At 57.1% G+C, this 27,825-nt stretch overlaps 3 protein-coding genes across 13 annotated transcripts; 1 reads left to right on the plus strand and 2 right to left on the minus strand.

Annotated features, from left to right (window-relative positions):
• Positions 1 to 12,794, minus strand: ZNF668 (zinc finger protein 668). 3 transcript variants are annotated; one of them, XM_084883024.1, is made up of 3 exons: positions 12,261 to 12,794; positions 6,691 to 7,356; positions 1 to 6,148 (listed from the first exon to the last, which is right to left on the minus strand). In XM_084883024.1, exons 2-3 carry the CDS (start codon positions 7,335 to 7,337, stop codon positions 4,948 to 4,950), a joined length of 1,848 nt encoding a protein of 615 aa, XP_084739150.1. In that variant the 5' UTR covers positions 7,338 to 7,356; positions 12,261 to 12,794; the 3' UTR covers positions 1 to 4,947. The 3 variants fall into 3 exon arrangements, with proteins under 3 accessions (XP_084739150.1, XP_084739151.1, XP_084739149.1); XM_084883025.1 differs by lacking the exon at positions 12,261 to 12,794 and adding an exon at positions 11,830 to 11,935; XM_084883023.1 differs by lacking the exon at positions 12,261 to 12,794 and adding an exon at positions 7,517 to 8,360.
• On the plus strand, positions 10,304 to 21,816 carry ZNF646 (zinc finger protein 646). Of its 7 annotated transcripts, none has more exons than XM_084883001.1 (3): positions 10,304 to 10,508; positions 14,462 to 19,825; positions 21,021 to 21,816. In XM_084883001.1, exons 2-3 carry the CDS (start codon positions 14,542 to 14,544, stop codon positions 21,131 to 21,133), a joined length of 5,397 nt encoding a protein of 1,798 aa, XP_084739127.1. In that variant the 5' UTR covers positions 10,304 to 10,508; positions 14,462 to 14,541; the 3' UTR covers positions 21,134 to 21,816. The 7 variants fall into 7 exon arrangements, with proteins under 7 accessions (XP_084739127.1, XP_084739125.1, XP_084739124.1 ...); XM_084882999.1 differs by lacking the exon at positions 10,304 to 10,508 and adding an exon at positions 12,105 to 12,191; XM_084882998.1 differs by lacking the exon at positions 10,304 to 10,508 and adding an exon at positions 12,902 to 12,923.
• On the minus strand, positions 21,774 to 27,825 carry PRSS53 (serine protease 53). Of its 3 annotated transcripts, none has more exons than XM_084883036.1 (11): positions 26,307 to 27,825; positions 25,432 to 25,452; positions 25,168 to 25,330; positions 24,605 to 24,870; positions 24,295 to 24,449; positions 23,924 to 24,143; positions 23,068 to 23,218; positions 22,748 to 22,992; positions 22,519 to 22,664; positions 22,143 to 22,359; positions 21,774 to 21,884 (listed from the first exon to the last, which is right to left on the minus strand). In XM_084883036.1, exons 1-11 carry the CDS (start codon positions 26,362 to 26,364, stop codon positions 21,865 to 21,867), a joined length of 1,662 nt encoding a protein of 553 aa, XP_084739162.1. In that variant the 5' UTR covers positions 26,365 to 27,825; the 3' UTR covers positions 21,774 to 21,864. The 3 variants fall into 3 exon arrangements, with proteins under 3 accessions (XP_084739162.1, XP_084739161.1, XP_084739160.1); XM_084883035.1 differs by having other exon boundaries at positions 24,295 to 24,494; XM_084883034.1 differs by lacking the exon at positions 21,774 to 21,884 and having other exon boundaries at positions 22,004 to 22,359.

Consider the following 27,825-nt stretch of genomic DNA (forward strand, 5'->3'; position numbering starts at 1 on the left):
TAATGTACAAAAATCTATTGTATTTCTCATGACCAGCAAGGAATAATCCACAAATGATACAAAGAAAACAATTACATTTATAATAGCAACAAAAATAATAAAATAATTATATATTTAACAAAAGAACTATAACATTTATACACTGAAAACTAGAACACACTGTTGAAACTAAACATCTAAAAATTTTAAATATCCCATGCTCCTGGGTCAGAATATTTAATATTATTATGATGGCAATACTCCAACTGATCTATAGATTCAATGCAATCCCTATAAAAATTCCAGCTATCTTCTTTTCCTTTTCTCTTTTGTTTCTTTTTTGCAAATATTGATAAGCTCATTCTAAAATTCATATGGAAATGCCAGGGTTCCAGAAAAACAAAAGTAATCTTGAAATAGAAGAACAGGTTGGAGGACTCGCGGGTCCTGACTTTAAAATGTACTACAAAGCTACAGCAAGCAGAACAGTGTGGTGCTGGCATAAATAAAGATATCAGGCATGTTCAGGGAACAAAACTGAGAGCTCAGAAATAAACCCTCATATTTACAGTTAGTTTATTTCCAACAATGGTGTCAAGATAATTCAATGGACAAAGAAAAGATTTTTCAATAATTGGTTCTGGGATAGTTGAATATCCACATATAAAAGAATGAAGTTGGACTTCCTACCTCAAATCATATACAAAAATTAATTAAAAATGGATCAAAGACCTAAATATAAGCACTCTTAGCTATAAAACATTTATAGTTTATCATTTTTAAACTTGTAAGTTTATAAGTGGATTATAAACACTTATAAAACTCTTAGATGAAAACACAGGCATAAATCTTCATGACCGGGATTAGGAAATGATTTCTTATATATGGCTATCAAAGCACAAGCAACAAAAAAATAAATAAATAAATTGGACATCAAAATGTAAAACTTGCGCTTTAAAAGACACCAACATGTAAAACTTGCGCTTCAAAAGACACCAACAAGAAAGTAAAAGGACAACCCACACAATGGGAGAGAACTTTTGCAAATCATAAGGAACTTATATCTAGAACTCTTAACACTAATAGCAAGTCAAACAACCCAATTAAAAAATGGGCAAAGGCCCTTGCCAGTGTGGCTCTGTGGTTAGAGCGTCGGCTCAGGCACCAAAGGGTCACAGGTTCAATTCCCAGACAAGAGCATGTACCTGGGTTGTGGGTTCACTCCCACACGTGGGTGGGACATGTGCAGGAGGCAACCAACCAATGTGTTGGATGTTTCTCTTTCTCTCCCCTCTCTCTTCCTCCCTTCCATTTTCTCTCTCTTTGAAAAATCAATGGAAAAAAATATATCCTTAGGTGAGGCTTAACAATAGCAACCAAAGAAATGGGCAAAGGATTTGAATAGACATTATCCAAAGGTGATATACAATAACCAATAAATACATGAAAAGATGTTCACCATCATTAGCCATTAGGGAAATGCAAATCAAAACAGAAATTCACATCCAGTAGAATGGCTATAATAAAAAAGACAGATAATAACACTGTTGATGAAGATGTAGGAAAATTTGAACATTCATACCCTGTTGGTGGGAATGTAAAATGGTGCAGCCACTTTAGGAAACAGTCTGACAGTTCCTCAAATGGTTAAACAACAGTAACTGTATGACCCAGCGATTCCACTTCTATCTATATACCCAGAGAACTGAAAAACATGTCTACACAAAACTTGTGAATGTTCATGAGCAGCATTATTCACAACTGAAAAAAATGGAAGCCCATTGCCAATCACTGATGATGGATAAATAAAAGTGGTATATCCATAAAATGGAATATTAGACAATAAAAAGGAAAAACCATATGAAAGAACCTTGAGAACATTATGCTAAGAAGCCAGTAACAAAACACCAAATATTCCATGATCCCTACATGAAATGTCCACAATAGATAAGTCCATAGAGACAGACATAAGATTAGTGGTTGACTCAGGCTGAGGAATTGGGTGCGGGTGGGTGTGGGGTGAGGGGAGAACAGATCAATAGGCAGTGACAGCTAATGGACATAAAGTTCCTTTTAGGGGGATAAAAGTATTCTAAAATTAGATTGTGATGGTTGCATAACCCTGTGAAAGTACTAAAGACCATCAAATTATACACTTCAGATGGGTTAACTGTATGCACATGAATTACATCTTAACATAGCTGTTAATTTTTTTACGGCAGCTTGTTTAAGTCCCCAGGAAGCAGGCCTGGCTAAGGGATGCCTGGAGCGTCAGAGGGGAACCAAGGGGTCAGTGAGTGTCTAGGCCCAGACCCACTTTTTTTCATTGTGGATAAATGCCCAATATATGGTGTCTTTATACCAAATTCTAAAAGATGCATCCCCAACTCCCAGGATAAATCATCTTGCTCAAGGTCACAAATCACGTCAGTAGTAACCAAAGTCACCCTGTTCCAACCCCATTTAGTTTGTTTCTTCTTGACCCCTTCTTTCAGACTCTGGCCCCAGAACAGGCAGGAGATCTGGGGTCAGTGCTTGTCTTGCTTGGGATGTGGATGGGCAGTGAGTGCCCTTGGTCAAACTAGTACCCTCTTTCTGCAGTCATGACACCTTGGCCCCTGCTGTTGCTACATGCCCCCTTCTTAGGCTATGAAGAACAGGAATGAGGTCCTAGCTGGTTTGGCTCAATGGCTAGAGCATCAGCCTGTGGACTGAAGGGTCCCGGATGATTCGTCAAGGGCACATGCCCAGTGTAGGCAGCTGATCAATGATTCTTTCTGCATCATGAAGAACAGGAATGAGGGCCTTTTCCAAAGCTTGGGCATGGCAATGCTGTCTGTCCCCTGACATCGAGGGATTACCCACCACTTCTATTCCTGGTGCTACCTGGCATGCCAGTCCTAGGCTGGAGCCAGCTGCTGACTGGCACATGGGCCTGGAGTTAGACTGCACACATTTCCTGAAGTTGCCAACTCGGTGGCCCAAGTCTAGAAATGACAAAAGCATGGAAGAGGATCTGTTTTGGTTTACAAATGGGGAAAGCCTTAGTGGCTGAAATTTATGAAATATTCTATAGAAATGAGCACTTATGTGTAATTTGGCCCATACTAACCATGCTGCTTTGCACTTTTCATTTGACATATTTTTTTGATATTGTTAAAAACAGATCGATAAGTCTTATTTTTTAAACAGCTGCACAATGTAGTTACAGTGGCTGGCCTTAGTCCTTTGCTAATGGACATTTAAGGCGTTCCCAGTATCACAAGTTCTGCTGTATTAAACATTACCCTCAATTTTGCCACTTAAGTGGACAAGGAAATTTAAGGTGTAAATTCTTTAGGTGTACTTGCCAAGCCAAAGGGTATATCCATTTAACTTTTTTAGAAATGTAATCAAATCATCTTCCCAACAGGCTGTACCAAGTTACACTAAAAGTGAAGCCTCATTTTTATTCATTTTGGTCTTTGAAAAATTGCTTAGAAAGATGTGTAACCTTTCAGCGTATAGATATAACTGTAAAGCCATTAACAGCCTATCTTTCCCCACCAATTTGAATAATCATTTTTATCACAAACTGAATTCCCAGAAATAGTTAGGGCTGTTTCTGAACCCTCTCCCCCACTCCTCTAATTTATTCTTGTGCCAATACTGTTTTTACTCCTGTGCTTTGGTGTTTGATTATCTAGTATGTAAACACATTACCTCCACTGTTTTTAAAAAATGTATTGCATAGGAACTTCGGATTTTCAAGTTTTGTTAAAACCTTTTTTGAGTAGCAATGAATTTAAGCATTAAGCTGGGGAGAATCCAACATCTTTTTTTTTTTTTTAATCCTCACCCAAAGATATCTTTATATATATATTATTTTTTTCTTTTTGAGAGAGTGGAAGAGAGGGAAAAGCAGAGAGAAATATCAATGTGAGAGAAACACAGGGCCCGAGTCAGAAAGGAGCCTGCAACCGAGGTATGTGCCCTTAACCAGAATTGAACGAGGGACCCTTTAGTCCACAGGCTGATGCTCAAACTGAGCCAAACTGGCCAAGGCCAACATCTTTTTTTCTTTTTTTAATATATTTCATTAATTTTTTTACAGAGAGGGAGAGAGATAGAGAGCTAGAAACATCAATCAGCTGCCTCCTGCACCGCCCCGCCCCACCCCCCCGGGGATGTGCCTGAAACCAAGGCACATGCCCCTGACCCGAATCAAACCTGGGACCCTACAATCCACAGGCCGACGCTCTACCCATTGAGCCAAACCGGTTTCTGCAGGCCAACATCTTTTAATGTCTTCCCATGTAGGTACATGGTGTATGTCTTATCTCCTTCCGGAGAGAGCATTTTCTTCCTATAGGTTTTGCATGCTACTTTGTAGTTTATGGGTTTGTAACTGTGAAAGGGCCCCTTCTTTTTCAAGTATATCTTCCAATTAGTTACTGCAGTGCATAAGGAATATACTAATTGTGGGCTTCAGTTTATTCTCTGTAAAAAGGAGAGAAGGAAAACTACTCAGTAAAAGGTTTCCATGGTTACATAAGTATGGGATAAACAGAGCTAAATAGATTTGTTCATTGCGGGACTTATGAATGACTTTAACACACTTTTAATCAAGAACCCCCAAGAAAGGCACAGGGAATTTCCTGCACTTGCTTGACCATGAAACCCTTTGTCACAGGCATTCTAAAACACTTTAGACCCTCTAGTTTCTAATCTGCCAGCCTAGGAATCTGCAGCGAACCCTGTCTAATGCCCAAACTCCCTCCCGAACCCCCAACTAGAACACAGGAGCCAACCGGGGTCCAAGGGAATGCTTTACTGCTCCTCACAGAGCCCGTCAGGAGCAGGCGCCGGGCTCTTTGCCGGGAAGGTGAGCTGCCGCCTGGGGGCAGGGGCCTGGCGTCTGGAGAGTGAGCTGGGCAAAGGGCGGCTCGGGAGGCACCCCATGGGGCTGAACCCCGGGGAGGCCACGGCTCAGGCCGGCCCCTCCTCAGGCATTCCCAGCAGGGCCACCAGGGGCTCCAGAGGCGCGGGGGTCTCCATGGGCGCCGGGTGGGTGCGCTCGTGCTTGCGCAGGTCGCTGGCGCTCAAGAAGGCCTTGGGGCAGTGGGGGCAGGCGTAGGGGCGCACCGCGCTGTGCGTGCGGCTGTGCTTGCGCAGCCCGGCCCGGTCTGAAAAGCTCTTGCCGCACTGGGTGCAGGGGAAGGGCCGGAGCTCCGGGTGTGAGCGCTCGTGCCTGCGCAGCAGAGTCAGCGTGGAGAACGTCTCCTTGCACTCCCGGCACACGAACTGCGGAGGCTTCTCGTCCGCCTCCTCGCCCGGCCCCGCCAGGGGACCAGGCGCCTCCCCGACCCCGGCATCCTGGCACTCCACATGCTCCACCGTCATGCCCACCACCTGCCACTGGGTGGCCATCACGCCGCCCGATTCCGGGGGCAGCCCCAGCAGCCCGGCCGGAGGGTCCCCCAGCCCCGGCCCCGCCGCGGGGGCCGCCGAGCCCTCGCCCGCCACGCTGACGGGCAGCGCCAGGCCCACCACCAGCTCCTGCTGCGGGGCGGCGCCCGGGGCCTCGCTGCTCCGGTGCGTCCGTTCGTGCTTCCGCAGGCTGGAGGACACCACGAAGGACTTGCCGCAGGCGCCGCAGTGGAAGGGGCGCTCGCCCGAGTGCACGCGGCTGTGCTTGGTGAGGCTGGCCCGCTCGGCGAAGGACCGCCCGCACTCCTCGCAGTGGAAGGGCCGCTGGCCCGAGTGCACCAGCGCGTGGCGCTTCAGGTCCCAGGAGGCCACGAAGGTCTTGTCGCACTGCGGGCACTTGAAGGGCCGGTCGCCGGTGTGCACCCGCCGGTGCATGGCCAGGTCGGCGGGCTGCCGGAAGTCCTTGCCGCACTTCTCGCAGCGGTAGGGCTTCACGCCCTCGTGCGCCCGCTGGTGGCGCCGGAAGCTGGAGGGGTCGGAGAACATGCGGCCGCAGCGCGGGCACAGGAAGGGCTTCTCGCCCGAGTGGGTGCGCTCGTGGCTCTGGTAGGAGCTGAGCTGCGTGAAGCCCTTGCCGCAGGCGGGGCAGCGATAGGGCTTCTGCGCGGCGTGGATGCGCTGGTGGCAGGTGAGCGAGGACGAGCGGGAGAAGCTTTTCCCGCACTCGGAGCAGAGGAAGGGGCGCTCCCCCGTGTGGGACCTGTGGGAGTCGGGGAAGCGGATGAAGGCGCAGGCCCGGCGCCTGACCCTTTGCCGTCTGCACGGTGAACGTGGGAGGCCCTCCTGTCCTGGGGAGCTTGGCCCAACCCCCTAAGATCCAGAGCTGTACCCCAGAGTAAGAAACCTTCAGTTCGCGTATCTAGATTCCAGAAAACACCCCTTTCTGCCCTCCAGAGACCTAGGCTTTCCAGGCCCCATGCACCCATCCTGGGCTCTAGCAGAGACCCAACTTCAAGCCCGGCCCCTTTCCCGATGTCCGGGAACCCATGCCTATCAGACCCACCTGCCTCCTCCAGAGCCCCATCCCAGATCAGCCTGCCCCCCATGTCCTGTCCACCCACCCACCAACCTAACCGACCCGGGAGCACTAGCCCCACCCCCTGCCCACCATTGCCCACAGCTCCACCCACTCACCTTCCCACCGCTCATTCTGCTCCCAGACCCAGGCCCAGGCCACTCTGGCCCAGAGCAGCCCCGCTGTCCCACCACCCCAGCCCGCTCCCCCAGCGCCCCCGGCCTCACCGCTCGTGGTTGCGCAGGTCCTTGAGCTCGGCGTAGGCCTTGCCGCAGCGCTCGCAGCCGTAGGGCCGCAGGCCGGCGTGCGTGCGCCGGTGCTTGCGGAACACCGAGGGGTCGGCGAAGCTCTTGCCGCAGTCGGCGCAGGTGTAGGGCCGCTCGCCCGTGTGCCCGCGCTGGTGGATCTTGAGCTTGGAGAGCGCGCCGTAGGCCTTGGGGCAGTGCGGGCAGCGGAAGGGCAGCTCGCCGGCGTGCGAGGCCAGGTGCACGCGCAGGCACACGGGCTGCATGAAGCGGCGGCCGCACTCGGGGCACGGGAAGGGCTTCTCGCCCGTGTGGCTGCGCCCGTGGCTGCGCAGCTCGGGCGCCGTCTTGTAGGCCTTGGGGCACAGCGGGCAGGCGAACGGCCGGGGCTTGGCGGCTGCCCCCGCCGCCTTGTCCCCGCCGGCGTCCTCCGCTGCGGACTCCGCCTCTGGCTTCAGCCTCGCCTCTGCCGCCTCCTCCGCGCCGTCCGCGGGCCCGTGGGTGGCGGCGTGGCGGGCCGCCCGGGGCGCGTTTGGAAACGTCTTAGCGCAGGACAGGCACTTGTAGCGGCGGCCCGAGCGCTTGTAGCCGGGGCCCGGGACCCGGGCCTCCGCCGTCTCCCCCTCCATGGCCTCGACGGGCAGAGCTCTGTGAGAGAAGCCAAGTCAGACAGAAGCCACAGCCCTCTGCCACTCTCCAAGGCCTCTCCGGCACCAAAGCCCCATGGGGCCTCAGTTGGAACCCAACTTATCTGCACTTTCCCCCCCGGAGAGCCACATCCTTCCTTCCCAACATCCCTGGCTCTGACCTGCCCGTTTCCTCTCGGGTCTGCTCACTGAGGAGAGGAGTCGGACTGGGGACTTCAGGATGACTAGGGAAGGAGGCTGGCTTCATCCCCATGTCTGCCTGCGCTTCATTCCCGGCGAGTTTTCCCAGAACACCCTGGTTCCATCCTCACCATCCTTCTTCAGCTCGGCGTCCACGGCCTGTGCCAGGACGCAGGTCCTAGGCAAGGCTGCAGACACAGAGCCTGCCCAGATGTGGTCTCCGAGTGCCCAGGGAGGGCAGAGGGAGGCCCCAGAGCGGGCGAAGCCAGTGGGCTCGCTGTGGTGATTGGGATCTGTCTGGAAGTGATAGGCCCAGCGTATGCATTTCGTTTCTCCACTCTGGCTGGTTAGCTTTCAGAGGCAGCAACGGCCACACAGAACTCGGCCTCGCAGGGCTCTAAGGGACTCCACCCCATACAGGAATCCTGGCCCACCCCGGCCCTGGAATCGCTGTGGCTCCCGCTCCCCTGGCTCTGGTCACAGGAAGCTGTCACTCTCCAGGCAGCGTGAACCAGCGCTGGCGGTTAGAAGCCTCTGAGCCGTAACGGATGTATCTGATCTGGCTCCTGGGCACCCACTCCAGCTGAGGACCCTTCCTGCTCAGTCTTCCCATCTGTGAACCGGAAACCGGAGGGCGGGCGGCATCAGAGCCAGATGCCGTCTGCACAGCTGTTCCTGCGGCTCAGGCTGGCGGGAATAGGATTAGCAGCTGCATTAGCCCTAACACCAGCTCATCCTCCCGGGGGATAAGGGAGAGGATTAGGGCAGATCCACTTAGGGAGTGCTCGGCAGAGCTGCTGGGGCGGCCCAGTGGGTAAGGACCTGCAATGGGAAAGGGAGCCCGGTGAACCCAGGGGTAGGCGGCCGGGTTCTTCCTCTGCTCCTTTCTAAGCCTGTTCCCCTATCTGTTCACCTCAGGGCTCGGTGGCTTCTAAGCGATGGTCCAGGGAGGGCACTGGAGCCCCCAGAGGGAGCGGCAAGGGCTGCATCTTTAGAGCCAGCGCCCTTCTGCCTGCTGAGCCTGCCTCAGCCCCCACCACACACACAATCCAGTGGACACAGGCCCCACGGAACACGGCTTCCCACAGCTGGTGTCTCCGCCCTAAAGCACTAGGCGACGCTCCATGGCTTCCTCCACACCAGGCAAGCTCCCAGGTCCTTCCTGCTGCTGCCAGCCCCGTCAGCCCTCCCTGCGAGCCCTTCACCCAGAAGCTCCCGCGTCTCCGCTTTGGTTTTGGCCCCAATCCCACACAACGCTGTCCACCAGCACCTTGTTGTTGTTGTTGTTTCTGTTTTACTTTTCCCACTAAGTTCTGGGGCTGGAAAGTGAGCTAAAGGGCTGGAGAACCAACTTTCCAGGGGATCTCTCCCTATCTCCGGATGAGGCACTCACTCCCTCCTTTCCAGGCCATCTCTGGACAGCCCGACGGATCAAGTTTCTCTTTAATAAAAAAATGATAGCTCACATTTACAAAGCACTTGCTAAATAATAGGCAGTAACCGAAGCTCTTTACATGTTTTAACTCACTTAAACTTCCTGCCCACACCATGAGGAAAGTACTATTATTATTATTATTTTTTTATGGAAAGTACTATTATTATTCCCTTTTCACAGGTAAGAGAACCGAGGCCCAGAGAAACAATACGGCCAGCACTTAACAACTAGCCCATGGCCACGCCTGGTAACTCGCAGAGGGGAGGTGAACCTGGCTGTTCAACTTGCCTGAGTTGTTGGGTCCTTTCCCGGTTACCTGGGCCCTCAGTCTTGTCTGCCACGTGGGCCCGCCCCACAGACCGGACTCTGAGCTCAGGCTGCACCTCTGCCTTCTCCCATCCCTGCAGAACCGCCCTGAGACCAGAGCCGGAATCCTGTATGTCCGCTCCCCTCTCAGAGGGCTGGACCTGTCTTCCTGTGGGTGAACCGGAAACCAGAGCTGGGTGGGTAAATCCCCCTAAGGTACGTCCCAGGGGACAAGCTGGGGAGCACCAGGTTGGTCCCAGCAGGCGCCCAGCGCCATGAAGAGCGAGGCCAGGCGAGGCCTCTGCCTAAAATCACCTCCTCGCTTCAGCTCAGTGAGGCCTCTTCCCCTGCCGCTCCCTGCAGTGGTGTCTCCCCGTCAGGAGTGGGAACCCCTGGCCGAGAATGCCCATGCCGGGAGGGGGGGTTAGGACAGAAATCTTCACCGTGAACACACTTTCTGGGTCATTCCAGTTAACACGCAACATTCAGGAACCGAAGACCCATCCTTGGGTCTTCCCCTGGTTTCCAGATGTGTATGAAGCCCCACGAGGGACAAACTTGCCAAGAACACACAGCTAGGCAAGGAGCCCTGACTCAAACCCAAGTCCTTAGGTCTCTGGGCTGGGCTCGCTCTCTAGCTGTCTTCATTTCCTTGAGGCTTATTAGCCAAATCGTAAGGCTTTCCACTGTCCCCAGGACAAAGACCAGTTTCTCTGTCGTGGCCAGCGAGGCCTTGAACCATCTAACTCCTGCCTACCTCAACGTCCATTCCTCTTCCGGTCTCACTAAGCTCCACCCACACAGGCTCCTCTCTTTTCCTCAGAGAGCCAGATTCCTTCTTCCCTCAGGGCCTTGGCACACAGTCCCCTCTGCCAGGACCACTGCCCCCAAGGCTCTTTGTGGGACATCTCTGGTTTTAGTTGGGTCTCGGGTCCCTGTCACTTTCTCAGAGGGCTTTCCAGACCATCTTTCTTACAGCTTCCGGCACCCCTGCTGCTCCCTCTGTCCCCCCACTTTCATCTCCTTATGGTGCTCACACGGAGAGCGTTCCTTCTCGCAAGCTCAGCACCGGCCAGGTGTCATTCTCAGAATTCTATGTGTCCCACTCAAGCTGTCTCACAGCTGCCTAGAAGTTGGTGACAGACTGGACGTGTGCATGCCTGCAAGCCAGGAAGAGTCCCCTCCAGGAGCTGGCCAGCACCTTGATCTTGGACTTCCCAGCCTCCCGGATGGTGAGAGACAAATTCCTGTTGTTTAAGCTCCCAGCCTGTTTTTTGCTCTGGCAGTCTGAACAGGCTAAGCGAGACAGTGATGTCCCCCACATCACAGACAAGGGTACTGAGGCACACGGAAATGAAGTAGTGATAGTCACAGCCAGTATTCAAAGCTAGAAGGCCTGCCTCCCAAACTTTGCTCTCTGTCCCCTGATTATTACTTTGATAGCACTTACACATTTTATGGCTTAGTTGTTAATTCTGTCTCCAGCACAAGAATCTAGGCTGGCAAAGTGCCGGGAACCTTCCTTATTCTGTACCCACTACACCTAGAACGGTGACGAGTGCCCCAAAACAAACGGAAAGAATCAACCTCTGAGACACAACTCAGACCCAGGCCTCTAGCCTCTGCCTTCCCCACAGCAGCATGTGTGAGACTGGCCATCAACTACTACTTATTAACCGAATGTCTCTGCGTCCGTGTTCCCGAGTCCAAACAGCATCGCGCCTCTTTCCCGAACTGGCTTCACTGCTGAAGTGAGGAAGGCTTGTCTGGCTTCTCTACTGGCTTAGGAGAGGGATGAGGTCCTGCTGCCTGAAGGGGTGCAGAGACTTAATTCCCGGGGAGTCTGGGCGAGGACCCTGGGAGCTGGGTGAGGCGAGAAAAGAGCCGCTTTTTATAGTCTCTGCACCTCAGTCTCTCATATCTAAGCAAATAGTCACCCACAGGCCTCACACCCTCGGTGAGATGGCAGACGTGTAAGTATGAACAGTGCGTGCAGAGGTGAAAATTAATGATCTCCTAGGCCTCCAATCTGGTCAGTTCACAACCGAACCCCAACCCACTTTCCCAGCCTCGGCTCAGCGTGTTTGCCCCTCCCTACAGCAACCTAAGCTCCGGCCACAATTTTCAAACCTCCCCACCTGACTTTGCCCTCTGCCTCGGTTTGCCTTCTCTCATGGGAAAACTCTTCTGCAACCTTCCAATCAATACCGGTGCCCCAGAGCCCTCAGGAACAGGCGGTGGAAGTAGGGGCGCCCCGGCCCTAGGCCCCCGTTTTCTCTGAAGGAGGCGGGAGTTTGAAGAGCGTTAGGCCTAGCAGATCCGCCGAGGAGCCGAGAGCTGCAGAAACGCTGCGCTTCTCACCCCTGCAACCGCCTAGGGGTCTGCGCCCCCCGGACCGCCGCGCGGGCCGGGGCCCTGAGCGGCCTCGGCCCTGAGCGGCCTCGTCTAGGAATGAGCCCCGGGAAGCGTGGCCTTGGAGAACGTGGCCCGGGGTGACAAAGGATGACAGAATGAACAAATGAATGGGACCGAGAGCAGGGGCCGGACAAAGACCTGCAAAATGGCGTTCTCTAGGACCGCGGGCGGGGTGGCCAGGACCTCGGCCAGGGAGGGGGCCGCGGGCGCCGTGGCTCTCGCTAGGCGGGCTGCGCGCCAGGGACAAAAGCCCGCAACGTGGCGGGCTCTAGGACCCCCGGGCCCGCGCCGCGCGAGGCAGGCGGCTGCGCCGGCGGAGCCCGGGCGTCCGCAGCAGCCGGCCCGCGAGGACAGCCGGCCCGCGAGGCCAGCCGGCGGGTTCTAGGACCCGCTGGGCCCGCAGCGCGCCCGCGCCCTCCCGGGGCCGCACTCCTCCCGCCCCGCCCGCGCCGCTCGCGCCGGGCCAACCCCATCCGCCCTCGGCACCCACAGGGAAACAGGTCCGTTCGGATTTTGTCCGCGCTGGGGACGCCAGGGGGTCCCCGCGGCTTCCCGCCGACGTTTCCTACCTGACGGACTTGGGCTGGCTCCGTGGCGTCAGCTACAGCTCCGCTCACCAACGGAGCCCAGACGCTGCAGGGAGGGGCCGGCGCTAGGACCCAGCGGAGCGGGGGTGGGGGGAGGACGGAGAGGCGGGACCGGCGGGCGGAAGTGGAAGGGAGCTTCACCGACAGGGAAGACAACAGTTTATGGAGGGTGGCAGAGGAATAAATCGCAGGGGGGGCTCTGTGGGGGTTAAAGACAGGGGATGCCGGACAGGCTTACTATGCACACCGGGACCCTGTTAGTTCAGAGCCAGACCACCAATAACTATAAGCTGGGAGGACAGATAGGCCACGTTCAAGCTTGTAGTGCCCAAGTCCTCATATTCTACAACATTTCCCTTCACAGCGAGGAGTGCATAAAGCTCCCTCCATCTGTCTTGGGTTTTTCAGGGAGCCCCTCGCAAAGTGTCACCAAAGTACTGAGGTTATGTCTGCAGAACCCTTTTCCCTCATCCACGCTCAGCCAAAATAGACCAGACCCACGCTCGCTGCTCCTGCCGGAAGTGTGGCGGAGGTTACAGAAACGACCCGCGCTTTGACCTGCCTGGGTGGGGCCTGAGGAGCATTTCGGCTACTTTTCTCTTAGCACCGGAAGTGTGTCTGCGCAGACCGGGTGCTCGGAGGCGGGTCAGGAAGTGTTCTCCGGGGGGAGGTTTCGCGGGGAAGCTTTTGCGGCTAGAACACTTCCTGTTTCCTAGTAACAATAGGAAGTGTCCGCGGAGCCGGGGGTGCTCCCGGCTCGTGTCAGCTGCGCCCTTTTTACTCTACCTCCTTCCTTCTCCACCTTCTCCTTTCCCTCTCCCCCTCCCCGCCCACCCCTGGGATCCCTGGCGGAGTGTGCGTGTGTGGGAGCGCGAGAGCCCCCCACAGCCACCCCTGGGGGCGCACGCTGCAGTTAGGGTGAGGGTCCCAGTGCGCAGGCGCGCTCCCGTTCGCGGTCCCCAACGGACGCACCCGCGGCGGGAACGAGAAGGGGCCGCCCGTGTGAGGTAGGGGTCTTAAGAGGAAACCGGCCGAGATCAGTGAGGCGAGAGGACACGTCTGGTCAGGAGATCAAACGGCCAAGAAAGGGGATTCACTCTTGAGCGAAGGGGCTTTGAGAAGTGAGAGTTCGGGGCGCAGATTCAGTGAGGGGGTTTAGTCGGGGATAGTTGTACCGGGGTCCAGTGGAAGTAGAGAATCCGTCGGAAAGCCAAGGTGATGTAGAAGGTACGGGCTCCTGCAATGGAGCGTGCAAGAGCCTTGGAAAGAAGGTTGCCTGAATCCGCGGGTTTGCTCGTGTGTATACTGGGACAACAGGCATTGCCGTGTGTTGTGGGGATTAAGTGACACAATGAATATTCTTTATTTAGCACAGTGTTTGGTATGCGGTAATGCTCAATTAGCATGCATTGCTGTCATCAGTATTCTGAGAGGAGGTAGAAGAAAAGCAGAAGGGCAGCAGCGAGGCTGTAGTGAGGAGGTGTCGGAAAGAAGAAGGTAGAGAGGGTGAAGAACAACCAGAAATGGGGTGGAATTTCCATGATGGGAGATTGTGTTCAGGGGAAGTAGGTGAAAGAAGTGGCCGAGAAAGTCTTTTAGGAAGAAGACGTTGTGACCATGAGAGGAATAGGGGACGTGGGGGACAAGCCAGCCCCTTCTCTGAAGGGCGGCCCTAACTACATCTCTCAGGCCCTCATCATCAGTCACCTGGACAGACTGCTTTTTCAGTGCCTCCGGGTACTCTGCTTAGCTGAGGGGTAAGGACTGGACCTCTCTTATTCAGAGCCCTAGAAAAGGTTCAGGTTTCCTTTTAAGATGTCACAGGAGATACGTTGTTTGTTTCAGAATTATAGAGAGAAGGTTAGGGGCAGTAAGACTTTTTGGATTTGGTCTGAAGAGTAGGTTAACAGGTCTCTGATCAGAAGTCAGTCACATCCCTCTAGACTTTCCTTCCCCATACCTCTAGGGGTGAGCTAGGCCCAGGGAAGCTCCCGTACCTGGGGAGCTTGTGTACAGAGTTGCCTTAAGTGATGGTGCTTCCAGATTAGATTCAGTGGAAAGCAGGGCCCTCAGCATTGCTGCTTGGGGAGCCGCTCTGTGACCTCTGGTAAACTTGTTGCTCATACAGCCAAGAGATAAAGATAATTCAGGCCTTCCTTCTGACCACTGCCCTCTCTTCCTAGGCTTTGGGCACCACGAGAAGAAGATGCCTCTGCCACCTGCCTGCTCTTCCTGAACCTCCCGGTTTCTGCCACACTGCCCCATGGAGGATGTGCCCACCTCACTCAGCTGCTGTGACTGTCAGCACCTCTTTTCTAGTGTCCTGGAACTGTCAAAGCACCGTGAACTGCTCCATCCATCCTCCAACCAGGACAGTGAGGAGGCTGATAGCACCCCTCAGCCCTACCGCTGTCAGCAGTGTGGGCGGGGCTACCGTCACCCCGGAAGCTTGGTCAACCACCACTGTACCCATGAAACTGGCCTCTTCCCCTGCACCACCTGTGGCAAGGACTTCATCAATCCCATGGCCCTCAAGAGCCACATGAGGACTCATGCTCTTGAGGGAAGCCCCAAGGAGGCCACTCCACGCCTCCAGAGGGAGACGGTGTCTACTGGCTCTTGGGGCCAGAGGTTTGGCCATGGGGAAAGCTGGGGGAATCAGAGACAACATGCCGAAGAGACACCTGGCCATGAATCTGGGCCTGACCCCAGGGCAGCTCTGGACACCTGGGAAGATCCACCCATCAGACAAAGAGAAGACTGGGAAAGCCAGCCAAACCCTGAGGAGGGTGCAGAGGGCTGGGGACCCATCACCAGCTCAGGCAGAGCCCCACTGCTCTCCACTCCAGCCAGCAGCCTCCTGAGCAATTTGGAACAGTATTTGGCTGAATCCGTGGTGAATTTCACAGGCGGTCAGGAGCCCACCCAGTCCTCTCCTGCTGAGGAGGAGCGGCGGTACAAGTGTAGTCAATGCGGCAAGACCTACAAGCATGCAGGGAGCCTCACCAACCACCGTCAGAGCCACACCGTGGGCATCTACCCTTGTACCATTTGCTTTAAGGAGTTCTCTAACCTCATGGCTCTGAAGAACCACTCCCGACTCCATGCCCAATACCGGCCTCACCAGTGTCCCCGCTGTCCCCGTGCCTTTCGGCTCCCCCAAGAGCTGCTGGAACACCAGCAATCTCATGAGGGAGAAAGACAGAAGCAGCTGTGGGAAGAAAAAGGGATGCCCACCACCAATGGGCACACAGACGAGAGCAGCTGGGATCAGCTCCCCAGTACACCGACGCTGAATGGCTCTGGGGAGCTGGAGGACAGTGGGCCGGAGGAGTACCGACCTTTCCGCTGTGGGGACTGTGGCCGTACTTACCGCCACGCTGGGAGCCTTATCAACCATCGAAAGAGCCACCAGACGGGTGTCTATCCTTGCTCCATCTGCTCCAAGCAGCTGTACAACGCAGCTGCTCTCAAAAACCACGTGCGGGCTCATCACAGGCCCCGGCAAGGAGCTGCAGAGGATGGGCAGCCATCCAAGCTGCCACCTCCTTTGCCTCTGACGGAGACCACCCTCAAAGAAAGAGAGGTTCCCGCCACCCCCCCGGACCACCGCCCCTATAAGTGCAATGAATGTGGCCGGGCTTACCGCCACCGGGGGAGCTTAGTGAACCACCGCCACAGCCATCAGACGGGAGAGTACCAGTGCTCGCTCTGTCCCCGCAAGTACCCCAACCTCATGGCCCTGCGCAACCACGTGCGGGTCCATTGCAAGTCTGCTCGTCGCAGCACAGGCCCAGGGGCTGAAGGTCCCCCCAGCCACCGCAAGGCGGAGTCTGACTCAGCGGGATCAAAGGCAGCCCCGTGTACGGATCAGGAGCCTGGGTGCAAACACGAAGAGGCGGCCCCTGAGGTCCCCCCAGCAGCAGATACGACAGCACCGCAGACACACAACATGTGTGGGACGCTCTTTGAAGATCCTGAGAGCCTTGAGCATCACAGCGGGACCCAGGGAGAAGGGGGGAATGGCAAGACCGAGGCCAGGGTGTCGCCTCCTCGGGCATTTGCCTGCCGAGACTGTGGAAAGAGCTATCGCCACTCGGGCAGCCTTATCAACCACAGGCAGACCCACCAGACGGGGGACTTCAGCTGCGGCGCCTGCACCAAACACTTCCACACCATGGCTGCCATGAAGAACCATTTACGACGCCACAGTCGGCGGCGGAGCAGGCGGCACTGGAGGCGGACTGGCAGTGCTGGGGGTGGGGGAGAAGCCCAACTCCCTTCAGGTGGGAACTGGGCCCGGGAGTTGGGAGAAGACAGTGAGGGCCTGGACTGTCCCCAGGGCCCTTCAGAGGAGAGTCCTGGTGGAGCCGAAAGCAGCTTGGCAAGTGCTGCGGGCTCTTCGCAGGCCCATGCTGAAAGAGACAAAAGTGGGCCTGGAAGGGATGAGGCCCGTTTCCAGGGTGATGGAGACAGCAGAGGTCCTGAGGAAGGACTGGAAAGGAAGGAAGCCTGCTTTCTTGACAACTTGGAAATGCCAGGTGAGGAGGAAAGCAACGGGACGCGCTTCTGCGATGGCCTCCCTGGGGCGGACGAAGACCAGAAACCGGCCCCCGGCCAGCCCAGCTCTCCCCACTCTGTGGAAGCTGTCACTGGCTGGCAGGCTGAGGTCTCCCACACGTGTTCTGACTGTGGGCACGTGTTCCCCCATGCCGCTGACCTGCTGAGCCACAGGCCCTGCCGCCCACCAGACATCTATCAGTGCTCCCTCTGCCCGAAGGAGTTCGACTCTCTGCCTGCCCTGCGCAGCCACTTCCAGAACCACAGGCCCGGGGAGGCAGCCCCGGCCCAGCCTTTCCTCTGCTGCCTCTGCGGCATGATCTTCCCTGGGCGGGCTGGCTACAGGCTTCACCGGCGCCAGGCTCATGACTCCTCTGGCATGGCTGAGGGCTCGGAGGAGGAGGAGGGGGAAGACGAAGCAGCCGCAGCGGCAGCCTCCACCCACAGTACCCCACTACAGCTCTCGGAAACAGAGCTGTTGAACCAGCTGCAGCGGGAGGTGGAGGCACTGGATGGAGCCGGTTATGGGCACATCTGTGGCTGCTGTGGTCAAACCTATGATGACCTGGGGAGCCTGGAGCGTCACCACCAAAGTCAGAATTCTGGGAACACCACAGACAAGGCTCCCAACCACGTGGGAGAGTCAGGTGACACCTCGGAAACTGTTGCAGATGGTGTCTTTGAGGGCACAGGGGCTTCTCTCCCTGCAGACGGTGGAGACACAGAGTCTGGAGAGGGAGTGGGTGTCCCGGCTGCAGGCAGCCTCTGCGTGCAGGGTGGGGAAAGCTCTCAGGAGGATCAGCCCCGCCCCTTCCGCTGCAATCAGTGTGGCAAAACCTATCGCCATGGGGGCAGCCTAGTGAACCATCGCAAGATCCACCAGACTGGAGACTACACCTGCCCCGTCTGCTCCCGCTGCTACCCCAACCTGGCTGCCTACCGCAATCACCTGCGGAACCACCCTCGCTGCAAAGGCTCCGAACCCCAGGTGGGGCCCGTCCCCGAGGCCGGAAGCAGCAGTGAGCCCCAGAATGTGGCCGAGGAGGGGCTGGAGCAGGCAGAAGTGGAGACGCTCCAAGAGGAATTTAAGATAGAGCCCCCAGAGGAGGTGGCGAGGGTGAAAGAAGAGACATGGAAGGAGACCACTCTGAAGGGGGAGGAGATGGAGCTGAGGTTCGAGACCGTGGAGAAGGGCTGCCAGACCGAGGCCAGTTCCGAGCGGCCCTTCAGCTGCGAGATATGTGGCCGGTCGTACAAGCACGCCGGCAGCCTCATCAATCACCGGCAGAGCCACCAGACCGGCCACTTTGGCTGCCAGGCCTGCTCCAAAGGCTTCTCAAACCTCATGTCCCTCAAGAACCACCGGCGCATCCATGCAGATCCCCGGCGTTTCCGCTGTGGGGACTGTGGGAAGGCGTTCCGCCTGCGGAAACAGCTGGCTAACCACCAGCGCATCCACCTCGAGCGGGGTGGGGGTGGGGGCACCCGAAAACTGGCTCGGGAAGATTGGCCCTTCCGGTGTGGGCAGTGTGGGCGGAACTACCGCCACGCCAGCAGCCTCCTGAACCACCGGTGCAGCCCTGAGACGGGCCAGTACCGCTGCCCCACCTGTCCCAAGACCTACTCCAACCTCGTGGCCTTGAAGGACCACCAGAAGCTACACTCGGAGGGCCGGCGGCGGCGAGCAGGCTGGTCCCGGCGGGCAGCGGTCCGCTGCGCCCTCTGCGGCCAGGGCTTCCCCGGCCGGGGTTTGCTGGAGCGGCACTTGCGAGAGCACGAGGCGGCGGCCAAGAGCGCTCAGGGCGGCCCTGCTGGCCCAGAGGGCGGCAAGGGGAACCTCGCTGATGATGAGGGACTAGAGGACAGATCTGGTGACACTGAGTCAGGTCCCCAGCGGCAGTTTGGAGCCGTGAGGCCAGGGGAGCAGAGTCATAGCCCCATCAGGTCAGCAGGTTCAGATGCCACGGGGCCAGTCTCCTGGGGCATGGGGCGAATGGATGGATGGCAAGGAGACGGGGGACCGGTGAATCATGATGGAGACTGGGTTCCTCGGGGTCATGTACTGACCAGGCCGGAAGACGAGTCAGCAGACAGTGTCCCCATAAGTTCCTGCCACCTTGGCAACAGCCAGCCCAATGGACCTAGTCATGTGGACAGCTGGGACAATAGAGACAGCACCCCTCCGCTCCAGCCAGAGGGCCGCCCCTTTTCCTGCTGCCGTTGTGGTAAGACCTGCCAGTCGGAAGGCCCCTTGAACCACCACACCCATGAGGCAGACTGCCACTACTGCCTGCTCTGCTCCAAGTTCTTGAATCCTTTGGCCACTGAGAGTCACAGCCACAACCACATACCTTCCCAGACCTTTGCCTGCCCCGACTGCGGCCAAACCTTTCAGTTCCAACATGAACTAGCCAGCCACCTGCAAACTCATGCCAAGGGCCTTAGTCAGGTACCGCCCCTGAGAGAGGCCACCAGAGGCCCCAAAGCTGGGACTGTGGAGGATGAGGCAGATCTCGCTGGTCAAGGCAAAGCCCAGAAGGCCCCAACAGATGCCCCCAGGGCCCCCGGAGAGAGTGCTGAGAGAGCTAACGCAGGGCAGGGCGTCAAGTCCACAGTGGCTGGAGATGAGGAACGGCCCTTCCGCTGTGCCCAGTGTGGGCGTTCGTACCGCCATGCTGGCAGCTTGTTGAACCACCAGAAGGCCCACACCACCGGACTCTATCCTTGCTCCCTCTGCCCCAAACTTCTGCCCAACCTGCTTTCCCTTAAGAACCATGGCAGGACCCACACGGACCCCAAACGCCACCGCTGCGGCATCTGTGGCAAGGCCTTCCGGACAGCTGCCCGGCTGGAGGGCCACAGGCGGGTCCATGCACCCCAGGAGGGGCCCTTCTCCTGCCCCCACTGTCCCCGCCACTTCCGCCGCCGCATCAGCTTTCTGCAGCACCAGCAGCAGCACCCGGAGGAGCGGACAGTGGCCAGCTCCGGTACGGGGATATGAACGGGCAGAGGAGTGAAGGATCCCACAGGGGGTGGGCATACAGTGGAGGGCAAAATCTGGCCCCGAGGTAGTGGGGAAGCAAGGAGTGAGAGGAAAGGGTCCTTGGGTTCCAAGAGGTGACCAGGAGCGTGGGTATGGAATGAGAAAGCTAGTTTGAAGATGCTGACCTTTGTGTGGCCTAGATCTGAACCCCTGGGTCAGGTAAACAGATAGCTGATGGGGTTGGATAAGGAGTGGGCTCCTCTGCTGTGCCTGAGCCAAAGAGGAGTCTGGTTTGGGAGGGAAGGCAGCTGGGTACCATCTGGCTACGACATCTGGAAACCCTCCTGACCCAGCCAGTAATGACTCCCAGAGGAAAAGGTTATCTAGGTTCAGCTCTTTCCTGGAGTAGGCAGGGAGTCGGAGAATGAGGAATGGGTTGAGGGAGGCACCCCAGACTGGACGTTGTGGCTTCTGTGCTGACTCGGCCAGAGAAGTTAGGCCAGTGCATGGCCCCCAGCTCCCTGCATCTGGTCTCTGCTCCCCCTCTGCTTTTCTTGCAAACTAGACCTTTGGTCCTTTCCTATCAGTGTTGCCTCATGCCTCTTCTCTTTATTCAACCTGTTACGTCCTATTCAGGATCCAACCAAACCACCCTTTCTGCCTGCACACCCCCTACTGCCAGCACCCTAACTGGAAGCTGAGTCACAGGTGATGGTTTCTTTGAAGCCAGGCCCAGCTGTAGCAACAACAGTCATTAGCCCCTATCACCCTTCTCTATCGGGGAATCTCAGAGTCGCCCACACCCAGCCGAGCAGGAAGATGAGGCTGGGACTGCCTATTCCCTCAGCAAGCGCGGGGCTTGCTCGCTTCACCTCGAGAGATCTCCCAGAGCCATTCCATTTGGTGGCCACCAAGGAGGGTGGGTGTCCTGGGATGGCGGGCCCCTGACCAGAAATTGTCAGGGAAGGAGGGGATGGTGGCTGAGGTTCCCCTAAGAGAGATGATGAGATGGCGTTCAAGATAAAAGATGTCTTGTAACCTTAGGGAATGAGTGAGGAGCCAGTTAGCCAAGTCTGGAAACTCAATGGGAGTCTGAGGCTGTAGGGCTCTCCTCCAGGTTCCCTGGGCCATGGGCAGGGCTGGGGAGGGGAGTGCCAGCTGTGTGGAGTGTGCCCCCTCAGTAACTTCTCTCTCCCCAGGAGCGTCAGAGGCACCAGCAGCGGGCCTGTCATTGCTCCCTCCACCCACCCCCACGACCCCACTTCTGGACCCTTCACCCCAGTGGCCTGCAGAGCTCAGCTTCTCCCTCTGAGCTTCACTCTCCAAAGATCACTACAGGGCAGGAGTGAGGTTGCAGGGCAAGGTTTGGCCTCCATGTTCTACTCAGGAGTAGTTTGGGCACCCCCATCTCTTCTCCTCTCCCCTGCGAAGAAGACCCAGCTCTGGCTTCTTTCCCGAGCAGGGGTGAGGTGCTCCTCTGTCCCTGTCCTTGAAGGGCCTCCTTCCCCCACCTCTGTCACCATGCAGTTCCCTACAAGAAACCTGGTAACGGGTCTGCCGGGGGCCGGCCACCCTCACCAACCAGACCCACCTCCAGGGAGGCAGGTTCAGAGAGCCAGGGATAGAATGTCGCCTGTGGAGGGAGGGGTGGGGGAGGGCTTTTGCTACAATTTGTAACTTATTTTCTAAAGTCTATTTTGTAACAATTTATTTAAGTTTAAAAAAAGGAAAAATGCATCACCATCCCCTCTTCCCGCCAAAAAAGAAAATTTTCCAAGTATGTGGCTGGTGTGATTCTCTGTGAGGGGATGCAGAAGAGGGAAAACGGATGCCTGCATCGGAGAGCAGAGCCGAGCGTGGGGAGCGTCTGCAGGTGACATCTCCCTGTCATGCAGGGGGGCGGGGCAGCTGCCAATCCAGGCAGGCTCCTTCCCAGAGCCCACTGGGCTTTTGGGCCTGCCCAGCGCCTGGAACTGTGTGTGTGTGGGGGGGGGGGGGGGGGCCAGAGGCAGTGATGTGTGTGCAGCATCTCAGAGCCACCTGTCACCAGTCGGCTGGTTGGCCTGTGGGAGAGGAAGAGGTGGGTGGAGGCCTCACATCTCCTGGAGGAGGAGGAGGGAGGTGCCGACAGCCCCCGGGATGGAGGAGGAACAGGTTCAAGAGGTTGAGAGGCCTGTGTCAAGCCCACGATGACAGACAATCTGATCCAGATGGTCTGTCCTGCTCCACCCACTCAGGCCTCTAGGGGTGACTCAGAGCAGATCTTTCTAGACAGAGGGGTCGAGAGGGGAGAGGCGGCAGAAGGCCCCAGGGCCACATACTCATGTTGGCCGGGCAGCTTTCTGGCTCGGGCTCGGGCTCGGGCTCCTCGGCGAAGTAGACCTGCCAGTCCAGACTGCTGACCCAGCTCTCGTAGGTGGGGAGCGCTGTGAAGGCTGCAGGCCGAGCAGGGCCTCGGCAGGCATCTCCAAAGCTGTGCAGCCCAGCCAGGAACCATGTGCCCCTCACCTCGTACACCAGTGGTGCCCCCGACAGGCCCTGCCAGGGTCAGGTGACACTGGGTGACTTCCTCTTACCCCTAAGCAGTTGTGAGGGGCAGAAGGGGTTAGGGTGCCAGTTGGCAGAAAGGCTGAACTTGAGGAGAGAGCAGGCCATGTACTGGAGCTACAGGCTGAGGATGCCAGGGGACGCGCTTACCTCACAGCGGGGCGGCTCACCCACAACACTGGTACACACCATCCCTGGCAGAATGGGGGTGCCATCACTCCCAAGGGCTCTGTGCAGCCGGCCGCAGGCCCTAGGCCCCAGGAGGGTGACGGGCACTGTCTGAGGGGAGCTGGTGCCTGTGGTGGGGGAGGGAGAGACCCGACTGCCCCAGTGGCCTCTAGGCTGGATGGGTAGCTGCTGGCGGCCCGATCCTACATACCTGCTCCTCGGTGGGCCAGCCCCAAGACCCAGCCGCGTCCCCCTTCAGGCAGGCGGTGGTCCGCGTAGGGCAGGCAGAGGGGCCGCAGGCTGGGGCCTAATGTCACAGGCTGGGCCAGCAGCAGGAGGGCCACATCGTAGCCCCCCTCGGGGTGGGTGTAAGCCCCATGCAGGATGAGCTGCTTTAGGCTGTGCTCCTCTGGTCCGGCTGCCAGCCTTACGCTCCACTCCTCTGGGCTCTGCCGCCTGTGCAGAGACGGCACTGACAGCACTGGGCGGCGGGGTGGGCAGCGGGTACAGAGGGAGGGAGACGGGGCTCACCCAATGAAGCAGTGGGCAGCCGTCAGCACCACTTCCTCCGACACCAGGGCTCCGCCACAGGCCAGCTTCCCCTGGTGCTTCAGCCGGGCATCCCAGGGCCATGCGGAGGGGGCCTCTGCCCCGGGGCCTTCTCCCCTCAAGGATCCGCAAGCTGAAACATGGATTCCCATCTGCCTTCTGGAAAAGTGCTCCCCACATACCATCAATCCTCAACAGCCTTTTAGGTAGAATTCTGTTACCCCTGTAACCAAAGTTCCCAAGAGGTGAAGTGACTTTCTAGCTCAGTGACTGCAGGGAAGTAGCAGATCGGATATTCCAAAGCCAGGGCCTAACCAACGATTTGGCCTCAAGGGAGTGGCCTGCTAATGGTCCCTCAGCCCCACCTGTCTGCACCCTCCGGGCTTGGGCTGGCTCCAGAATTCCTGGCTCACCAGGGCTTCTCTTACCATTAAGACATAGCTTCCTTCCCAGGAATTATTTTGCATGCAATTTGCTTGTTAATCATTTAAGCCAGAATTCTGAGAGGGAGCCCCGCCCTGTCCAATCTCACTGGGTCCTTGCTTGGAAACTTGCAGCAAGGCCCCAAACCTTCAGCTGGACCCCAGGCCCCTCTTCTTACCTAAACTCCAAACCCATAACATTCTGAAACATCGCAGCCCTACAGGGGGCTGTTCCCATCCTAGGGACTCAGGGTACCCCTTAAAAGCCCCCTAATTAGCATATGGCAGTTAGTGGATGCCCTGAGCCAGTTCTCTATTGCGAGCTGAAATTTGTCTCGCTGTGGCTTCCACCTGCTGCCCAGGAGTCCTCACGCAGGCCTGGCTGTGCCCACACCACACTCAGCCTCCGCGCATACCTACACAGCTGTCCGCGTCACTGATCGGCTGGGCCTCCAGGTCCTGGGCCAGGAAGGCTGCACCCCCGGCGTGAGCCTGCAGCCAGGAGCTGTGGGCGGCCATGTCCGTCAGCAGCACAGGAGTGTCTTCCTGGGCACAGCTGGATGTGAAGCTGATGATCCCAGCCTGAACCCAGTGTCCATCGGGCTCACGGCACAGCACGGGGCCCCCAGAATCTCCCTGAAGCAGGCAATGGGGCCAAGGACAGACACCTGAGCCCAGCCCAGGACAGACATCCTCTGCAGCCCTTCCACTCCTCCCTGCGGATCGAGCACCCAGCCCAAAGCCAGGCCCCTGCCCTCTGCTTCCTCCCCTCGCACCCCCTTCAGACCTGGCAGGGCCCCTGCACCCCGGGCTGGGCACCCCCACACAGCATCCCAGGCCGGGCTGGGCTGGCCAGCAGCCGCTGGTGCAGCCTGTTGTAGAGACAGTTACACGTGGGGCGGCTGATTAGACGCAGGCGCAGGTTCCGTAGGGTCCTGGGAGCTGGAAGAAGGGGTTGGAGTTGAGGTTGGGGTTGGAGTCTGGGCTCTGTGGAGAGAGGTGGGTCAGAAGAGCAGAAGCAGACAGTTGGCAGCTGAGGCTGTGTGACCTTGGGCAAGTGGACTGCCTCTTTGGACTTCAGCCTGGGGTAGACTTACCGTCATTAACGTCCTGATCCCAGCCTGTGGCCCAGCAAGACGCCCCAAAGGGGAAGCGATGGGCCGGGCCGGGCAGGCAGAGGGGTGTGTGGGCGGTGGGGTGGGCGAGCCGGAGCAGGGCCAGGTCTGAGCCCTGGCTGTAGTGGTTGTAGGCCCTGGGAAGCTGCAGAGACGTCACCCCGACCTCCTCAGCCCCGGGGCTCAGCCCCTCACGCTGCAGAGAGCCCAGAACAACGGACCAGGAGCTCAGCTCTGTCACTGCCGCTCTGGAGAGAGAGGACAAGGCCCAGGGGGCACAGCGCCCATGGAAGACAACAAGGTAGGTGAACGGACAAATAGCATCGTGGCTTTAAGCAAGGTCTTTCCTTCTCCCAACCTGACTCTCTTTTTTAAGGCTTCCTCCATGAAGGCTGTTAAGAGCAATGTGCTAAGTACCTGGCACGTAGCATAGTCTCAGTAAACGGTCCTTTGCTTTTCTAAGGGCAGGGATCAGCACTGTGAGTCTGGGGACACATCACCCACCCCCGAAGTCAGAAGCCCTGTGGACCCCAGCCACAACTCACTTTTCAAAGCAGTGGGCAGCAGTGAGGACCCAGCTGTCCGCCACCAGGGAGCCACTGCACACGTGGACCCCCTGCCTCCTCACGCTGGCCTGCCACGGCCACTCGCCAGGACCTGTGTTGCCCTCCTGAGGGTCAGGGGGGCCAGGGCCTCGCTGCCCACAGGCTGTGGAGAGAGGTGGGTCAGGAGAGCAGGCCCAATCCTGTCCTCACCCAAGGTCCATCCAGACCCAGGTAAGGCCCAAGCCCCCGGTCCCCAAGGCTTACCACGCTGAGCTGCTTGGAGACCTGGGAAGAGAGAGACACAGGTGAGACTCGGGGGGCCTTACCTGCCTGGCCCAGCTTTGGTGGAGGGCACAGGTTGGGGGTAGGCCCTGGGCCCTTGCCTATGACTCGGTGGCCACCTCACCAGCCCCTCCCAGAATGAAAATATTTATATGTGGTCCGGGAACAGCTTTTATTAGAACCTACTCAGAGCATCTGCTGAGTAATTAGCTCTCCTTCAGCTGTGCTCAGCACTCCGGCCTAAGCAGCAGGGCCTGGGGTTCAGTTTGGGACCAGGCCAGCCCTCCACGCTTCAGCTCCCCAGCCCCTGCCCCCGCCACTGAGTCAGGAGGCAGCCGTATGTGTGGAGAGCATTAGCTTAATTGCATTAGCCACGGAGGCCGAGGAGGAAGGATTAGAGGCTGCGTCCTGTCCACCCATTTTGTCGACTCAGACTCCCCCACCTTCCCAGGAACTGCCAGACTCAACCAAAGAGGCTCCGGCCCTGCCTCTTCCCATAATGGGCTCACACAGACACACCCACTGCGCATCGGAGCCAGGAGAGAGGGGACAGGAGGAAAGGCTGGGGCTGAGGCTAAGGGGCTTTGCTGGGAGTAGAGGAGCAGGCAGGGCACGGGGCACACACAGGCGCTGACAGCCCCGCAGACAGACTGCTCCAGCCCAAGAATATCACACCGTTTGGACACAGACAGCCACACAGATGTCCCCACACACAGCCAGACATGGTGTATCACCACAGGCGGACTGTCACCCACAGGCAGGCTTCACACACACCAAGCTGCAGGGCTGCTGGGCAGAGGGTGGCCCCTGAGCCCCCACACCCCACTCCCCCACCCACTCCAGCACAGGTGGCTCACCCTCCATGAGGACCACGGCTCCCAGGATGAGCAGCCCTGGTCCCCAGCTCTGCTTCATGCTGCTCCGGGCTACTCTGCCGTCTGTGCTGCAGTTCGGAGAAGCACCTGGGTCTCACTAGCTCCACCTCTGCTCCGCCCCGTTGGCTGGGAGACAGGTGTCACTGCTTTCCTGGGCTGGAAGGAGGCCAGGAGCTCCTGGTCCTGGGGCTGTGGCTGTGTGACCCTGGGCTGTTCACCACCCCTCTCTGGGCCGTGGCCATGAACTCACACGCTGAGTTCAAATGCCAGTTACCCCACTGACTACTTGAGTGACCTTTGACATTTAGCTGGTCTGTGCCTTGTCTGAAAAACGCAGAAAATTTTCATTTAAAAACACTTAGGCCTGCCGAAACCGGTTTGGTTCAGTGGATAGAGCGTCAGCCTGAGGACTGAAAGGTCCCGGGTTCGATTCCGGTCAGGGGCATGTACCTTAGTTGCAGGCACATCCCCAGTGGGGGTTGTGCAAGAGGCAGCTGATCGATGATTCTCTCTCATCAATGTTTCTAACTCTTTATCCCTTTCTCTTCCTCTCTGTAAAAAAATCAATAAAATATATTAAAAAATAATGCAAAAAAAACACACCAATAATAAAATACTTTAAAAACAAAACAAAAAAACCACTTAGGCCAAAGCCTGGCACAGATGCAGCCTCTCCCGGCACAGAAGCTCTCTCCGGGAACTACAGGCCCTCCCCATTCTCACTTTTCATTTCCAAGTGGATTTCTCATCCTTCTCCCATCTTGCTTCGGATACAGTGAGTTCGGAGCTGGCAGTCCAGGGGCCAGGGCTCTGCTACTTGCTAGCCGAGACCTGGCAAATCTCACACCCCTCTGGGCCCCCACGGCCCGGCAGGCAGGGCGGGCGGGCGTGCGCACCGTTCTCGCAGGCGTCGGAGACTCCATCAGGAGGGAAGGACATTTCGGGTGCATTCTTTTCCTGTTCCTGCATCTAACTCCTGCCAGCCCAGACGGTTCAGGAACCCTGACCCCAACTCAGACGCTGCAGCCAGCTGGCCCTGGTGGATTAAAACCCCGAGGGCTTCCCACCCCCCTCCAGACACTGGCTGTGCCATCTCAGGCACATTCCTTAGCTTCTCTGTACATCCAGTTTCCTCATCAAGACTGGGACAATATTAGTACCTACCTCATACAAATTGCTATAAGGATTAAATGAGTTAACACATGTCATGTTCTTAGGGGGTGGCATGCAGCTAAGTGCTCAGTGATACTAGGAAAAAGAAACCAAAAACACCTGGCCCTGGCCCTTCCGAGCTGCCAAGACTATCTTGGCGGGTAGACAGGGCAGCCAGAGGGTTAGGGCTGCACTGAGAAGGACTTCCCAGCACACATGCACAGAACCAGAGGGCAGCTTGTTCCCGCAAGTGCATGCCCGGCCCTCACAGGAGGACCGCTGGCTCCCGAGGGCAGCAGCGGCTACCAGCCTGTTTCTTGGAGTCTTGCTGACTCCACAAGCTGGAGAA

Source organism: Pipistrellus hanaki (assembly GCF_964339955.1).
Source record: "Pipistrellus hanaki genome assembly, chromosome: 4".
Taxonomy (NCBI): domain Eukaryota; kingdom Metazoa; phylum Chordata; class Mammalia; order Chiroptera; family Vespertilionidae; genus Pipistrellus; species Pipistrellus hanaki.

What these genes read in the sequence shown, in the direction of transcription:
- ZNF668 (XM_084883023.1), bottom strand. Translation starts at nt 7,608, where the DNA reads ATGGGGATGAAGCCAGCCTCCTTCCCTAGTCATCCTGAAGTCCCCAGT. An exon ending in ACCCGAGAGGAAACGGGCAG is followed by an intron (nt 7,357 to 7,516) that starts GTCAGAGCCAGG and finishes CTTCTCTCACAG; the next exon opens with AGCTCTGCCCGTCGAGGCCA. An exon ending in GACCTGCGCAACCACGAGCG is followed by an intron (nt 6,149 to 6,690) that starts GTGAGGCCGGGG and finishes CGACTCCCACAG; the next exon opens with GTCCCACACGGGGGAGCGCC.
- ZNF646 (XM_084883001.1), top strand. Translation starts at nt 14,542, where the DNA reads ATGGAGGATGTGCCCACCTCACTCAGCTGCTGTGACTGTCAGCACCTC. An exon ending in GCGGACAGTGGCCAGCTCCG is followed by an intron (nt 19,826 to 21,020) that starts GTACGGGGATAT and finishes CTCTCTCCCCAG; the next exon opens with GAGCGTCAGAGGCACCAGCA.
- PRSS53 (XM_084883034.1), bottom strand. Translation starts at nt 26,364, where the DNA reads ATGAAGCAGAGCTGGGGACCAGGGCTGCTCATCCTGGGAGCCGTGGTC. An exon ending in TCTCCAAGCAGCTCAGCGTG is followed by an intron (nt 25,331 to 25,431) that starts GTAAGCCTTGGG and finishes CTCTCTCCACAG; the next exon opens with CCTGTGGGCAGCGAGGCCCT. An exon ending in GCTGCCCACTGCTTCATTGG is followed by an intron (nt 22,993 to 23,067) that starts GTGAGCCCCGTC and finishes GTCTCTGCACAG; the next exon opens with GCGGCAGAGCCCAGAGGAGT.